This window comes from Ursus maritimus, unplaced genomic scaffold (genome assembly GCF_017311325.1).
Source record: "Ursus maritimus isolate PB19 unplaced genomic scaffold, ASM1731132v1 scaffold_27, whole genome shotgun sequence".
In the NCBI taxonomy this organism is placed as follows: Eukaryota; Metazoa; Chordata; class Mammalia; order Carnivora; family Ursidae; genus Ursus; species Ursus maritimus.
Genome location: NW_024425230.1, coordinates 26,576,889 through 26,594,373, shown reverse-complemented (window position 1 = coordinate 26,594,373; position 17,485 = coordinate 26,576,889). Strand labels below are relative to the sequence as shown.

Genomic DNA, 17,485 nt, shown 5'->3' with positions numbered 1-17,485 from the left:
GAAGGGTCGTGTTATTAATCAGCGTGAACTTCAATCCATGAAGGACTGTGTGCCAGCGCGTTTCCTCACCTTCTGAGGTGAGTGCTGTTCTTTTTTATTATTCAAATTCAATTAATTAAAAGTGTAGATTTCTCTGGGTAGCATAGACATTTTCACTATATTAATTCTTCTGATCCAGGACCATGGAATATTTTTCCATCTTTTTGTGTCTTCTTCAGTGTCTTTCAAGAGTGATTTGTAGTTTCTATAATATAGATCCTTTACGTCTCTGGTAAAGTTAATTCCGAGATATCGTATGATTTTTGGTGCTATTGTAAATGGAATGGATTCCCTAATTTCTCTTTCTTCAGTCTCATTGTTCATGTATAGAAATGCAACTGATTTCTGAGCATTGATTTTGTATCCCGCCACATTACTGAATTGCTCTATAACTTCTAGTAGTTTGGAGGTGGATTCTTTTGGGTTTTCCATATAGAGTATCATGTCGTCTGCAATCTACACTTTCAATGCCATCCCAATCAAAATACCAATGATATTTTTCAAAGAACTGGAACAAACAGCCCTTAAATTTGTGTGGAACCAGAAAAGGCCCTGAATCGCCAAGGAATTGTTGAAAAGGAAAAACAAAGCTGGGTGCATCACGTTGCCGGATTTCGAGCTGTACTACAAAGCTGTGATCACAGAGACTGCGTGGTACTGGCACAAAAACAGCGTGGTACTGGCACAAAAACAGACACATAGACCAATGGAACAGAATAGAGAACCCAGAAATGGACCCTCGGCTCTTTGGGCAACTAATCTTTGATAAAGCAGGAAAAAACATCCAGTGGAAAAAAGACAGTCTCTTCAATAAATGGTGCTGGGAAAATTGGACAGCTACATGCAAAAGAATGAAACGTGACCACTCTCTCACACCATACACAAAGATAAACTCCAAATGAATGAAAGACCTCGATGTGAGACAGGAATCCATCAAAATCGTAGAGGAGAACATAGGCTGCAACCTCTTTGACATCGGCCACAGCAACCTTTTTCATGACACATCTCCAAAGGCAAGAGAAACAAAAGATAAAATGAACTTGTGGGACTTCATCAAGATAAAAAGCTTCTGCACAGCAAAGGAAACAGTCAAAAAAAACTAAGAGGCAGCCCACGGAATGGGAGAAGATATTTGCAAATGATACTACAGATAAAAGACTGGTATCCAAGATCTATAAAGAACATCTCAAACGCAATACCCAAGAAACAAACAATCAAATCAATAAATGGGCAGAAGATATGAACAGACACTTTTCCAATGATGACATACAAATGGCTAACAGACACATGAAAAAATGTTCAACGTCATTAGCCATCAGGGAAATTCAAATCAAAACCACACTGAGATACCACCTTACGCCAGTTAGAATGGCAAAAATTGACAAGGCAGGAAACAACAAATGTTGGAGAGGATGTGGAGAAGGGAGATCCCTCCTACATTGTTGGTGGGAATGCAAGTTGGTACAGCCACTCTGGAAAACACTGTGGAGGTCCCTTAAAAAGTTAAAAATTGAGCTAACCTATGACCCAGCAATAGCACTGCTGGGTATTTACCCCAAAGATACAGACGTAGTGAAGAGAAGGGCATATACACCCCAATGTTCATAGCAGCACTGTCCACAATAGCTAAATTGTGGAAGGAGCCGAGATGCCCTTCAACAGATGACTGGATCAAGAAGATGTGGTCCATATATACAATGGAATATTACTCAGCCATCAAAAAGAATGATTTCTCAACATTTGCTGCAACATGGTCGGGACTGGAGGAGATAATGCTAAGCGAAATAAGTCAAGCAGAGAAAGACAATTATCATATGGTTTCACTCATTTATGGAACATAAGTAGGAAGATTGGTAGGAGAAGAAAGGGAAGAAGAAAGGGGGGGTAAACAGAAGGGAGAATGAACCATGAGAGACTCTGGACTCTGGGAAACAAACTGAGGGCTTCAGAGGGGAGGGGAGTGGGGGAATGGGATAGGCTGGTGATGGGTATTAAGGAGGCCACAAATTGCATGGTGCACTGGGTGTTATACGCAAGTAATGAATTGTGGAACTCTACATCAAAAATTAGGGATGTACTGTATGGTGACTAATATAAAAAATATTATTAAAAAAATAAATTCAATTAATTAACATACGGTATATTATTAGTTTCAGAGTTCAGTGATTCAGTCTCATATAACACCCAGTGCTCATTGGACATAGAGCTACTCTATGATCCAGCAATTGAACTACCGGGTATTTCGCCCAAAGATACAAACGTAGTGATCTGAAGGGCCATATGCACCCCAGTGTTCACAGCAGCAACGTCCACGATAGCCAAGCTGTGGAAGGAGCCAAGATGCCCTTCAGCAGGTGAATGGATAAAGAAGATGTGGTTCATATTTACAATGGACTATCACTCAGCCATCAGAAAGGATGATTATCCACCATTTGCATCGACACGGATGGAACTGGAGGGGATTGTGCTAAGTGACATAAGTCAATCAGAGAAAGACAATTATCCTATGGTTTCACTCATGTGGAATTTAAGAAACAAAACAGGACCATAGGGGAAGGGAAGGAAAAATAAAACAAGACGAAATCAGAGAGGGAGACAAACCATAAGAGACTTCATCACAGGAAACTGAGGGTTGCTGGAGGGGAGAGGGGTGGAGGGATTAAGGAGGGTGAGTACTGCTCTTATCTGCATTTCACAGATGGAGCAGTCAAGGTGAAGAGAGGTCACGTAATTTACCCAGATTCTCAGACTCTGGGATTGAAGTCAGAGTGTCTCCCAAGTGTCTGCGTTTCCACCCTCCGCCTGTGACAGCCGTGGGGGGTGCAGCTGGCTGTGGTGGGAGGAATCACAGGGTCTATTGTGTGTTTGAGGCATTTACAGGACTTGAAATGAAGCACCTGGCCAACAGGGCAACACAATTCTAATTTTAGCAGAGAATCCGTAGTGTCTTCAAGAGCACACATGCACTCCAGCTCAGGACGGGAAAGAAAATTCTTGTCTCCCAGCCCCGTTTCAGTGCACTTAATTCAATTACTAAGTCACATGCTGCCTCTTTATTATGTGATTATTCCTTCAAAATTCGTTGCTTCATGGGTTCTCTCTTTCTCAATTCAATTATGGTTTCCTTGCTTTCTGAGTTGTCTAGGAGTATAATTAACATATAATTCTCCTTCCTATTTCAGGCCTGAACTGAAGCTGTATTATGTGCAATTAGTCTTGTTCTTTCTTCCCTTACTTTATTGTCCGCAATTATGTCTGGTTTCCAGCCTGTCCACCATACTTTGGCCTTACAGTTGAAGAGGATCTTTGGCTTTAGCTGGGCCTGGGGAGGGCCGTGGGGCGAGGATGACGGCCTGGCCCTGATGTGCTGATTTTCATGTGTGGAACAGATGCTGAAAGGAAATTAGTATCTAAAACGGGATAAAAGCAGTACTTGGAAGCAACGGTCAGTGATGTTTGGATTGTATTAGCTTTTCTAACAAGGTCCAGGAGTCTTCCCACAGACACAAGTCAAAGAACTGGTTTTACTAACTTTATAAATTAGAAATCAGTTTAGAAAAAATAGATTATGGAACACCTGGTAGCTTAGTCGGTGAAGCGTCTGCCTTCAGCTCAGGTCATGGTCCCAGGGTCCTGGGATCGAGCTCCGCATGGGGCTCCCTGCTCAGCGGAGAGTCTGCTTCTCCCTCTGTCCCTCCCCCTGCTTTTGCTCTCTCCCTCTGTGTCAAATAAATAAATAAAATCTTTTAAAAAATAGATTATGTAACATTAAGAAATTTCTGGTTTTTTTTTTTAAAGTAAGCTCTACACAGACATGAGGCTTGAACTCACAACCCCAAGATCGAGAGTCGCACGTTCTACCGACACAGCCAGACGCCCCAAGAAATCTCTGATTTAAAACAGACTTAACATGAATATTTCACACCTGTTTCTCGCAGGGCATAGAGGGAAACCTGGGAATGGTGGGTGTCCTCGGACTGCGTTAGGGACATGAGGTTTCTCGCGTTTGGTGGCACAACGCCTTCTGTTGCTGCAACACGTTTATCCGATGTTCCTGCTGGAAATGGGTCCCTCTGCCTGCCCTTCATGCTTTATTTTTTCCTCTTTCCCGATGTTTGTTTTTGTTTTTCAGATTCAGGATGATTGGAAGTACGTCGCCATGGTCATCGATCGCATTTTCCTGTGGGTCTTCATCCTGGTGTGCATTCTGGGGACGGCGGGATTGTTTCTGCAGCCTCTGTTGGCGAGGGACGAGGCGTGAGCGCCACACCGGGTTCGCCGGATGCTGACCCGCAGGGGCCGGGGGCGCATTTGTTTCTCCTTGTGGTAAAACACACTCACCCGGGACATGTACTACCCTCATCGGTGTCAGGCGCACAGCTCAGTGTAGGACAGACGGTCACACTGTTGTGCACCTGCCACCCCCATCTCCAGACCCTCTTCATCCTGGCAAACACGAACTCCCCAGCCCCTCTCCCCCTGGCACCTACATTCCACTATTTGTATGATTTTGACTAAGTACCCTACAGAAGTGGGATGATGCAGTATTTGTCTTTTCGTGCCCGGCTTCCTTCAGCGAGCCATACTGTCTTCAAGGCTCGTCCGCGCTGTGGCAGGTGTCAGAATGTCCTTCCTGTTCACGGCTGAGTGCATTTCCCGTGCGTGTGTACACTCTGCTTATCCATTCATCCGACACTGGGGTGGCTCCCACCTCTTGGCTGTCACAGACGTAGGTGCACAACGATCTGTTGGAGACCCTGCTTCCAGTTCTTTGGGGTATACGCCCGGAGGTGGAACTGTCGGATCCTGTGGTAACTCTGTTTTCAATCTTTCGAGGAAGCACGTACTCTTTCCCACCGCAGCCGCACCTTCTCACGCTCAGAGGGCTCTAGCTGGCCACGTCCTCGTCAACACTTGCTTCCTGTGCTCGCGAGGACAGCCATCCTAACGCGTGTGAGCTGGCGTCCCGCTGTGGTTTTTTTTTTTTAAATGATTTTTTATTATGTTAGTCACCGTACAGTACATCCCCAGTTTCCGATGTAAGGCTCGATGATTCATTAGTTGCGCCCGCTGTGGTTTTGATTCACACTTACGTGATGAGTCACGTGGCGCATGGTCTCCTGTGCCTCTCGGCCATCTGTACGTCTTGTTTGGAGACGTGTCTGCTCGGGTCCTTTTCCACTGCTGACTTGGGTGGTTTGGGGTTTTTGGTGGTTACGTGTTAGGAGTTCTCTATGTATTGCAGTTATTAACCTCTTCTCAAGTATGTGATGTGCAAATATTTTCTCCCACTCTGTAGACTGCCTTTTCACTCTGTTGATAGTGTCTTCTGATGCACAAAAGTTTTAAATTTTCATCAATTCCAGTTCATCAGTTTTTTGTCACCTGTGCTCTTTTGTGTGATATCCAAGACATCCCTGCCAAATCCAGGTTGTAAAGAATTCGTCCTGTCTTCTTCCAAGACTTTTATTGTTTTAAGCCTTACATTTAGGCTCTTACACTTTCTATCATCAAGCTACCAGCATCGTTTCTCACATTTCAAGGCTTACTTATTTATCCAGTTGTCTTGATTTTTATCAAAAAAGATTCATGCAAGAAAAACGTCAGGAGTATTTATTATAGATAAATGAACATTTAACCAGCCTTTTTGGTAAAGAAACATTGTAGGATCTTTAGTGACGCCCCAGCCTTTGCCCACCAGGTGCCAGTGACGTACCCCCGGTCCATTGCCAGTTAGGACAACCAAAAATGTCTTGAAAAATTAGGTGTCCCATCGAGCGCAAAACCGCCCCTGATTGAGAACCACTGCTTTAGACAGATTATTAAGAAGAGATTCTCCCATACCGCAAGTCTTGAGTCTGACTAGCCACTGGGAGGAGACGAGGATTCACAGAGACCATTTTGATCTTCTCACTAGTCATTCTGATGTTTTGGCTATGCAGAAATAAAACCGACAAAATTACAGCCCACGGTGACTCATGTTTCAGTAAGTCAAAGGAAGATTTCTATAAAATTTATTTACTTACAGAAATTTTAAGTAACAATGCAGACAGACGAGGAATTGGGGAGATTTCGTGCTAAGCTAGCAACAGGCAGTTTAAACTCAGCAAACCCCAAGGTTCACTTGTTAAATGACACCGACCACGTGCCTACAGTCAGCTTCAGATATATGTAGTAAGTAGCTAAATATAGTAAGTAACCCTCAGACGGTTACTTACTATAAACACGGCATTTGTTCGTGTGAGAGCGAGGCGCGCATCAAACCCGGGCTTCCGCTGCTGTGCTCTCCCCAGTGGACTCCGACTCGTTCACCCACGACAGTCCATCCGGTCCTGGGCACGCAGTGAAAGGCTAAGACTGCACGACGTCCACGGACCCTCGCAGCTCTAAGGCCCTAGCCCTGTCACTGTTGGGACGAGAGAGAGACGCCGAACCGTTTCGGATACGTGATGTCGTGCTTCTACCTACCTAGAAACCAGCTGTGACCTCAGCAGATGACTGCTTCACAGTACGGTTTGGCAGTATCCAGAGACCTTCTCGGTTGTAAAACAGATTCTTTTCACTGTAGAAGACTATTCTAAGATGAAGGATACAGAAATGCTACGATTTGTATAGAAGATGGTTAGTTGTGGAAACTGTGGGCCAGGGGGTTGGAGTTGTTAAGGAGACACTTGTGTGTGTCCACAGGAGTTGTCTGGTGTGACTTTACAGTGGACGGTAAGCTACAAAAATATTAATACAATAAATGTTCAGTTTAAGCATCTAAGGAATAAAGTAAGCCTTCAAGGAACTCCCGTTTTTCATTTTGTAAATGTTGGTTGTGGAACATCAGCATCACATTAAACCGTTATCGTGCCCAGCAGCTCCCTTATTTACTGCAGCAGGACACCGTGCCAACACCAGCGTGCCACCGTGCCAACGTCTCAGCCGTGCCCCCACGGAGACAGGATAGAGAGAGACGGAAAATGTGTACCTTTACCCAATGCAGAAAAAGTTCTGAAATCAGTCTTCAAATACAACGGGATTTTCCAACACAGAAGATGAGCTTCACTGTTGATTACAAACTGGCGTTATTTGCCAGGATACAAACATTGGGTTTTCACCAGTACAGTTCAGATACTGTTTCGCTGCTATTTCTAGATCAAACGTTGAGTCAGTTAGTGCTTCGCTCATGCAGGTAAAAAGTTCGAAGTGCAATCTATTAAGATAAACCAATGTTAGCAACTGGTAGTCTGTTAAAGCTGGAATCGAATTTAAAGCACAATGTACATTTTCTAAGCTTATAGGTACCCCAGCTATGTGTGCCTTTGGTAACTAGATTCTTACCACGGCCCCTGGGAGGTGTCACTTATTTGTATCTCCAATGTGAACTGGGACTATTATATTTGCCCACTTGTAAATAACAGGAACGAAAAGCCCAAGAGATCCAACAATTGAAACCAGAAGAAAAGTCCACAGAAACATCCGATCAAGCACCTGGGCTATGAATTTCCAGTCTTCAACAACCTGTTGCAAAAAAAGAAAGAAGAAACACACATTAAACACATAATTTAAAATTGTGTGATTACTTTAAGATACTACACACTGAGTTAGAGGCCAGATCAGTTTCTGCCTCCTGCCGCTGTCTCAAAACAGTGAGTGACCTGTGCCCAGAGCTCCGGGACACACGCAGCCTCTACGAGCTTTCAGAGACACTACACACTCTGTTAATTTACACACTGATTTGTAATATAAGTGGCATATTTTGATAGATTTTTAATAAAGTCAGGATATTCTACTTGGATATTTTATAATAAAACTATCTCTTTGATTCGTATGATATACAATTACTTCTATTACTTATTCTTGCCAGTAGTGTTTACTTATTTTAATTTTTAAAGAGAACCCAGCCTGAGGTTAATTAATTTCAAGCCAAATTTAAAAAATAGGTTCTGAATGGTACCTATTAGATAGCCCTTACTCTTCCCTGCCCCACAACCTGCATTATTTGGTTTTAGATTCCCTAAGGGCCATTTTAATCTAAGCTCATGAATTCAGATCTGCTGGCCTGGACCTCATTTCATCCCATTTTGCAGCCTAAGCAGGGAGCGAGCAAGCTCAGCAGCATCGAGTGACCTCAGAGGAAGGGCAGGCGGAGACCCCCCCACCCCAGCACCAGAGGCGCCCCTGCCTTTGTGAGGCACGAGGACCCCTACAGGAGCTCTGCCCCTAGTTGTGGGATAATGTGGACTTTAGGTGGCTGTAAACACTCTTTACTGATATCTAAGTCCCCCCGAAAATAAAATCCATTTACTGGCTCCAGGGGGATGAGCGCTGGCCCTTTTGCACAATACTTTGCAGACATTTATTAAATTCCATCTCAATGCAAATCATTATTTAATATCTATATGTTATAAGACTCCATTGATAGCCTTGGACCTCATAAACTAATCTTACTGCCATAAAATAGAAATGTCACATATCACAAGCATTAAAAGTTCTTCAGAAATATATGTTCCTTCTGCGGGGAGGGTGATAATTTTACCAGACTCACGTTGATGCTTCCCACACCTGCTAGAAACTTTCCCATTTAAAAAAGCTTTAGAAATGAGAATTCATATAATTTTAATGGGACTATTCGAAATTAATTCAATTATGAAAATGCTATATTCATAGCTTTAAAAACATTATACAAGAGAAAGAATAGTGACATTGAAATTTGACGTTTTGAAAGAAAGTTCAATCTAATATCACATTAGTAGAATGTACTCATGTTCAATTCTTATTTTAAATATTAACCTTAAATAAGCCAATGTGAGTTATTTTTCTCTAATAGTTTTACATGAATTTTTATTTTTAAGCAAATTAAGCATATTATTAAGCACTATTACTAAACTTCACATGAACACTTTGACATATGATATATAACACCTGAGAAGACCTTACTGCTTTTAATTTCACTGATATTCTCTTGTAAATAACAAAAAGACATATTCTAGAAGAAATATCTTGGCTATATTTATAAAGCCTACATTAGGCTCATTTGTTAAAAAATAAATTAACTTCTGATAAATGATCATCCCAAGTTGTGCCTACAGATCACCACAGAATTCCGACACGAAGTTAGGGAGATAGAAGTAAAACGATCACGGCGGGATTATCACTCTTGAGAATGACAGAGGTTGCCGGGGGTGGAGAGGGAGGCGAGCGGAGACGCCCCGAGGCAGGTGCTCCAACTGAAACCAGCGCTGCTGAAGATCTACGGTGCAGCGCGTCGACATTTCCGGCCCCCGACCTCTGCCGTCTCGAGGTCCTGCCGTTTACTCTGCCAGGCTTAGAACAGAAGCAGATGCGCATCTGTAAACACAACATGTCACAGACCTCGCGGACATCGTTCTCCTTCATGACGTGTCTGGTGATGTAGCGGATAGAATCAAGCGCAGCTTCCAGTGGGTTTTGAGAAGACTCTGGTCTCCTGGCACTCTCAGTCCCCTCTTTCTGAGCAAAGTACCTGTCTACGTGACTTCTCATGCAGAGCAGTTTGGGAAGCTTGTGGAGAAATATCTTGCGGACCCAAGGGGCCATGGCGTCATGTGTTGAGGAAGAACGGTGGTGGATGTTGATGGCGAAGACGGTGACCATGATGGACAGTGTCACAAAAATCATGGTGAACACCAGGTACTCTCCAATCAGAGGGATCACTTTGGAAGACGAGGGGATAATCTCTTCAATAACCAGCAGGAAGACAGTCAAAGAGACCAGTACTGACGTGCACAGACAGATCTTCTCCCCTTCATGGGAAGGGAGATAGAAGACGAGCACAGTTAAAAACGAGAGGCCGATACAGGGAATGATAAGGAACAAGGTGTAGAAGAGAGGCAGGCGCTTGATTACAAAGGAGTATGTGACGTGCGGGTACCAGCAGGAGTTATCCGTTCTGTTCCCTTTGCTCCCCGTGGCACTGACAATCTCCCATTCTCCATTATCAAAGAAGTCTCTCTTGTCTACATCTTGGTCCTCTAGAATGATATCAACCTGTGATCCATCGTAAGTCCAAGAACCAAACTTCATGGAACAGTTTTGGAGATCAAACGGGAAAAATGTGACGTCGATGGTACAGGAACTTTTGTAGTTTGCCGGCGGCGTCCAGGTCACTGTGCCGTCATGCCTGACGACCGCTTTCGTGCTGGCCCCCTCAAAACGCCCATCCGCGCTGAAATAAACACACGCACGTGACAATGAGAGACTACACAGCCCAAGCCTGCGCTTCACGAGCCTGCTGTGAAAGAAAGCCTACGCCAAAGCACAAGACACTCTGTAGATGATTATGCATGAGATAGAGGGACTCTGCTCTAAGGCCACCTTCCTTAAATACTGAACGCTCCTAGAACCGAATTCCCTCCACGTCCTCTCCAAAACTGATGATCCAACTCTATTTCATAGCATCCTGACATTTTAGAGGTGGAAAGAGTTCACTTTACTCATGAGATATAACTAGGCTATTTAAACACTAAGAGAGTAGCCAGAGCCCGAGTCCACGTTCCTAGACTCCCCACACAGTGCTCTTCCCCTCCATCACAAATACTGAACGCCTGCTGCATGGGCCTCTCTAGCTCTGCTACCCCATGAACTCACATGCTGGAGAAGTTGACCAACCTAAGCTTTCTTTGAAATACTGGGGTTTTTTTTAATCTTAAAACTCATGCAACTTTGCTAGACTCATGCTTATGGAAACACGTTTTCAGCGGCCGGGAGTAACGCGACGCTCCAGGGAGCTGTGTCCCGTGACCTTATAGCTTGTTCCCTCTTTACCTACAAGAAGCGTGCAGGGAAAAGGTGTTTAAAGACTCATGTTTCTGCACAGCATTTGCTCTGTCTTCATGACAAACGCCTTCTTGCAAATACTAGAGTGCTTTAGGAGAAGCACAAATTCCTAGATTTGCCATGGGATGGTCCTAGAAAACCTGAAACTCGATCCCAGAATTACCCTTTCCCCAAGTTAAAACCGTCCTCAAAACACATCGAGGTAGGATATCTACGAAGATGAGTTGACTCAACAGTCCTCATCATGGGATAATCCCAATACGATATTGAAGCAAAATTAGAAGCAAAATTTACTTGAACATAAAGTAGGACCTCAACTATTTTTTTAAATACCCCCAAAATCTGGAAGGCAATCTGCCAAATATGTCGTCTATTAAATCAGAGGGTAAATAGGACGTCAGGCTGCCTTGTGCGAAGCCCACCCTGACGCAGGCAGGCTGGGTGACCGTGGACGAGGTTAAAACACTGTCCCCTGTTCGTCTGTCAACAATGCTACCCGAACAATAGTGGGAATCAGATAAAGCACAGAGCCACGGAGCACACGGCCAGGCACAGAGTGAGTCTGCTGGACGTGTCGGCCACAGCGTACGGCTGCCTCCAAGGGCAGGGATAATGGGATTGATTATGGGTGACCCCCCCCCAACTTCCTTCTACCTTTCTGGACTTCGCAGATGTTCTACAAGTCTTAAAAATCACAGAACACTTTTATGATCAGAAAATAGCAAGAAAAGGAGAGGATCCATAGAACCTATGTGTAGGTTCACAAAAAACACACAATCAAGTCATTTGATCTTAGAGCTAAGCAATGTTCCAAAGGAAGAAAAAACTACTAGTGCCTAATAAAAATACAAGTGTGTTCTTTTGAAAACACAAAGTGGCATTTGGAATATAACTTACTTATCAAACAAAACGATGTCCGGAGTCCAGAGAGAGTCTGAAGGGACGCGTATTAGTTTTATTCCTCCATAGTCCTCAGGATGCCATCTTAATTTCACGTCTGTCCACTCCTTCGGAATAAAAACAACAGCCTCAATTGCCAATTGCAATGACATCAATAGTCAAGAGTAGTAAAAGCTATACTTTTTACCAAATCCAGAAGTTCTAGACATGAAAGCATCTCTGCTCGCCACAGAGGAAACTCAGCTCCACGTGTTTCTTAAGAGCTCGGGAGCACAGCCCTGGTTCTCATGGGACACAGGTGAGGACCATGCTCTGCTCAGTACCTCTTCCCCCACCAACGACCCTGCCCAGGGGTGGCAGCCACGGGCGTGTAAGCACCGGATTTAAGGCAGACGTTCCCTCTTCCAGCTACATTGTCGTTGGCTGGACTGGTCCCTGCAGGGGAACTGGATTTATTACACACTCCACAGATGTAAACACCTGTCCAACCTCCACGCAGTGACATTCTGGGATCATGCTAAGACTTGCACCCCCAAAAAAGAATGCATGCCTTTCAGGAGTGAGGGTCAGGGAACTGGTAGTAAGTATTAAAATTAGGGATAGTAAAGAAAGAGCAAAAGGAAGCACATGACAGCAGCTGAGGACATAGGTCTGATGGCCCAGAAGACAAAGAAGTCCTTTCTACAAAAGGGGCTACGTATGTAAGAATAATTCAGCTCCTGTGCCCATCTCAGTCCAGTAAACACCACAATCCTGGCAGCGGCCCAGGTGTTTGCTAAACCCCTGGCCTCCCACTGCTTCTCTGACCTCCTCTACACACCCCTTCCTCCCCATGTTTCACTCACCCCTACCCACACTGGCCTACTTGCTGCTCCTTAAACACACCAGGAGCACTCCAGCCACAGGGCCTTTGCACATGCTGGTCCCTCTCTGCCTGGGTCACTTCTCCCCCAGATAGTCACATGGCTTGTTTCTTCTCCTTCAAGCCTTGCTCAAACATTACCTTCTCGGCAGTGCTTTCCGCAACCATCCTATTTAAAAGTACATCCCTGATGCTCCTGTACCTTTACCCCCAGTAAAGATGTGCATTCGAGGCACAATACAGCTTCCTTATTTCTTTCCCCTGACTAGAAAGAAGCTCCCTGGTGGCCAGGACTTCTGTCCATTTTGTTCACTGCTGTTTCCCCAGTGCCCAGACAGTGCCTGGCAGACAGCAACCACTCCACGAGAACCCCATCAGCCCCACCCTCCTGCATCCTGCCCACCCACCGACACCCCCCACTCTTGTTTTCTCTGTGCTGCAAACCCTCCGGTCACAGCACCAGGGACCACTCGGGTGACCTCTGGCATTTCATACACACCTGTTTCAACCAGACATTCGTTGTCATTAACTGATTTTTCTCATCCTATAAAAATGTAAAACAAGGCTGATTATTTCAAGCACAGAAACAATAATTCTGGAAGTAAGAATTTTTGCAGTTTTATACAAACTCTCCTGTCCATACAGCACCTATACACCTGCTCACCGATGCCGTTCTCTAGAAGGGCAGGGTCATTTTTGCAACCTAATTTCACATCATTCCTTTCAATATGCTCTGTATCTCAGATAACCTGCCGTGGGGTACACCATGGGCATTTTAGATTGAACATTCACAGGCTCGACTACTCTATGTCCTCAAACCCGAGACACAGTCTAAAACACAGGCACAGCATGATTTTATGTACTTAGCACTGAGAAAGGAAAAAGCTGACAAGGGATCGTAAGTCGCCATTGATTATAAAACACATGGTGATTTCAGAAGTGCTGCCATGTGGGGACGTGTAGTTCCGTGCCTCCGCTGAGCACAGATCTGAATGAGCATGAGCACCAGCCGGCGTAACGGCACCTCGTCAAAGTGCAAAGGCCTATGAGAACAGAGGAGACTGTCTTAGGGACTCTGGAAAGATTCCACCAAGGGTCAGACAAATAAATTTGACCTTGAAGGATAAGCAACTAGTTCCAAGAGGCAAAGCTCTCCAACAGAAAAATGGCAGGGGGCAAAGTGCCACCGCGCGTGGGCTCCTCTGCGACCCATCAGGCCATCCCAGGGAGTGGCTCCCAAGATTAACCTTTTGATCGAAACAGCTGAACAAAGGCTCCATGTCACTTCTAAGCCTGTGATCACACTGCTCCTTGTTACTTTACTCTCTGCACGTGCAATCCCGCACTTACGACAAGGCCAGCCCAAGTGCCGCCTCCTCTATCCTGCTTTCTTTGATATCTAATCAAAATCTGAGTTCCCAGATTTTTGTGGTCTCACAATTTAGTACTGTGATGTCCTATAGTGACTCTATTACTTGCTCATAATCCCAACTAGAAAGAAAGGTCTGTGAGAGGAAGCCCCACTGACCTTCCTACCTCCCTATTTGTATTTATATTTAAAGTTTCCTAGCAGAGGGCCAACCACACAATGCAGCCCATATTCACTGATCTTTCTGGAGGCAGTTAAGGTGACTTATATCCACAGACTTTTAAAAATGTCTACCCTTTGGGGCGCCTGGCTGGCTGAGTCAGCAGAACATGAGACTCGCTCTCAGGCCGTAAGTTCAAGTCTCACGCTGGGCACGGAGCTTACTATAAAAGAAAAACATATACCCTTTGATTCGTTAACTACCTTTCTTAAGGAAAGAGAAAATCAGGCATCTGTGTACAAATATATTCATCATTGTCATCTATAATAGGAAATAATGGGAATTAATTCTGCCAATAGAATATTTAAATAAATCATAAATGGAATGTCAGATAGTCATTAAAATTGTATTTCTGTATGATGATTATGTAAGGACACAGGAAATGTTCTTCATGTGACAAGAGAGAAAACGAGTGCTCAGTAGTACAGGGAGGTGTCGGTCACTAGACTAACACAACATGGCATGCTCACTGCACTGAAATTAAAACTATATTTAAATTTTGAGGAAAAGAACAGGAGGAAAAAAAGCCTTCGTTATGTCAAAATTAATATCCCAATTTTAAAACATACACACAAAAGAAAAACTGGCAAGAAATACAGCAAAACATTACTATTGGTCATCTCTGGGTGGCAGAATCACACTCAGTTTTTATTTCCTCATTTGTATTTGTTTGCACTTTCCAAACACTAGACAAAAATTACACATCGCCTCACTAGGACATACAGGCACGCATGTAAATGTTAGTGTACTTCCTGTCTTGCACACTCACACGTGGACAATTCTGGGAACACAGCAGGGAAACAATTATTGATGGACATGATCAGAACAAGAAGAAACTAATTTAAAAATTAGCATGAACCCTGTCGTTTAAATAGAGAGGATCTCTTGACAGTAAGAACAAGTTACAAGGAAACTGATACTCCCTGGATGTCACGTGGAAAACTCTCTGCTATGTTTTAAGTGTGATACTGAAACAATGATCTGCTGAGATACTTTTTGGTCTTAAAAATCTACAACTCTACTCTTGGGCTTTCTCCTCTTTAAAATGTTGACTTTTTTTAATCATATTTTTAAACAAATGTAATGAGAAACCTCCATATAAAATGTTTATTATCTTTGAACTTATTAAAAATATGCCTATTATAATTACCAAATCAATGACTTCTAAACTATACAATATTATATAAACAGAGCATTCCTATGCCTGTGGCATAGTACTTATTTTTCCCTGCTGCGTTCCTTTAGGAAAATGGCTGTCTCCCCACCTTGGTCATTCTCGCTACCTAACACAGTGCCTGGGCCCCCACGACGCCCTCAGGAAGCCTGGATGAAATGAAGCACACCTACCACATCCACCAACTGGGTTATCGCAAGGCCGAACTTTATTTTTATCTTGTCACTCAGCTGTCCCACAGGACGAACCCATCTCTCGTAGTCCTGAAACAAATCCTTCAACAAACTGTCTTCGTGTTTTGCAACAAAGGATGGTTCAGCTAATCCTGCAGAAAAATGTTTAAAAGGAGTGTATTAGCTTCTCTCCCACCAAACACCTCTAACTTTAAAAAACGTTACGCTTTATCAAGCAAGGAACCAACCTATTATTCAGGCTATTAAAGAGCTTTTACAATAAAATATTAAAACAAACGTTTATGATCAATAAGGGACACTGTGGTTTGGATACATTTCTTAGTTAAATCAGATTACTCACATGGAAATATGCTGAGCTCCCTAGGAAACACTCAGTACTTAATAGAGAATATTTTAACAAAAGCTCTTAAGCTTTTAAATGAGTTAGAGCTAGAGGGGTTGCTAGTCATAAAATTCCAAACCTAGAAAATAGATACTTTGAAGTTCATTTGTATCAACTGTAAATATAAAATAAACAAGCTTTAATTTACGCGCTTTTAATATACAAACATATAAATATTGAATGAATTATTCAGATCTGTCGTACCTTTGTTTGCTATATGTTTGTATGAAATTAACTTAGGACCTAACACTTAAAAAAAGAGAGACAGAGAAACAAAAAAAAAAAAAAAGAGAGAGAGAAATTTTTAAAAATTTCAGATGCCATAAGCCAAGGATTGGTTAGATTTACGGGTCACAGTTCCATTTGTACTTCTACAGAGTTTCATTAAGTCTCTCTGAAGAAATGAGTTTTCCGTGTTGTATAGGTCACAGTCTCTGTCCAGGATATGTGAAATGTGTGAAATTCCAGCATGACATTTACTAGGACTCACGGTTTTACAAAGAAAAAGCATTTACTTGAACCAAAATACCGCTGGCTTACTTATCAGAAGTTGCGCAGGCAGGGATTTCTGGTAGCTAGTGATGGTCCTTCTCCAACACAAACGAAGTGGTCTGACAGAAAATTAGAGCTTTCATGTTTAAAAGCTGTCAGTTTTACAGCTTCATGTTAAAATAGCATTACCGAACTATTTCTCCTCTCCTAATCCTGTTTGAAAGTTTTATAGCCTCTGAAATACCAAAAGTTTGAGATTGTTAGAAGATAAAAATAACAAAATGTACTTTAATAGCATCTAAGAACATTTTGCCTTAGGGGAAAAGATACTAGCTTGAATTGTCCCCTCAAATCTTGTTTGAAAGAAAGTAGAGTATAAATACACTGATAAATGAATTCTAACATGCTACCCAATGATAATCCTTAAGATACGCCTTGTAGGGTGCTTGGGTGGCTCAGTCAGTTTGGCGTCTGTCTCCAGCTCAGGTCATGATCTCAGGGTCCTGGGATCGAATCCCGCATGGGGAGGGTGTCTCTGCTCAGCGGGGAGCCAGCTTCTCCCTCTCCCTCTGCCCCTCCACCTGCTTGTGCTCTCTCTCTCTCTCACAAAAATAAATTTTAAAAATCTTAAAAAAAAAAAAGATACTGCCTTGTAAATACCTTCTTAGTACATCCAATATTAGAAATACATTTCCTTGGCACAATTTTATAGAAATGGCAGGTGCTAATCTCAGTGCTATTTTAGCACAAAACCTTAATCATGCATTCAAATTCCACTTAGAGAATTTTCAGCTGCTTCTGAATGTTTTCAGTTTGCAGTGCTCATAACCCTCAGGATGTTTAAAGGAGAGGACCCAGTGCACTGCCCTCCCTTCAAAACGAGGCTATAGGCCTGGCAGTACTGGAGCTGCGGCGCTGGTTCTGGGCAGAGCTCTGAAGGGCACCGGGGCCCCTCCACCTCTTGCTCTTTCCCCCTGCGACAACTTCGGCAAAGTGCTTAATCGGTGCCACGCTCCCTGAGAGCTCGAGCCCACACTCGTGTTTGCTCAT

General features: G+C 43.4%; 2 protein-coding genes across 2 annotated transcripts in view; one reads left to right on the top strand and one right to left on the bottom strand.

Moving 5' to 3' along the window:
• CHRNA3 (cholinergic receptor nicotinic alpha 3 subunit) overlaps positions 1–6,006 on the top strand; it is an 18,810-nt gene extending 12,804 nt beyond the window's left edge. Inside the window, exon 6 of the mRNA XM_040642927.1 lies at positions 4,172–6,006. Coding sequence (XP_040498861.1) covers positions 4,172–4,300 — 129 coding nt within the window. The 3' untranslated portion in view covers positions 4,301–6,006. The remainder of the gene's footprint in view (positions 1–4,171) is intronic.
• Positions 4,593–17,485, bottom strand: CHRNA5 (cholinergic receptor nicotinic alpha 5 subunit). Its single transcript, XM_040642617.1, has 6 exons — positions 17,338–17,485; positions 15,541–15,692; positions 13,104–13,148; positions 11,740–11,849; positions 9,400–10,231; positions 4,593–7,545 (listed from the first exon to the last, which is right to left on the bottom strand). The coding sequence occupies exons 1-6, from the start codon at positions 17,483–17,485 to the stop codon at positions 7,384–7,386; spliced, it is 1,449 nt and encodes a 482-aa protein (XP_040498551.1). The 3' UTR covers positions 4,593–7,383.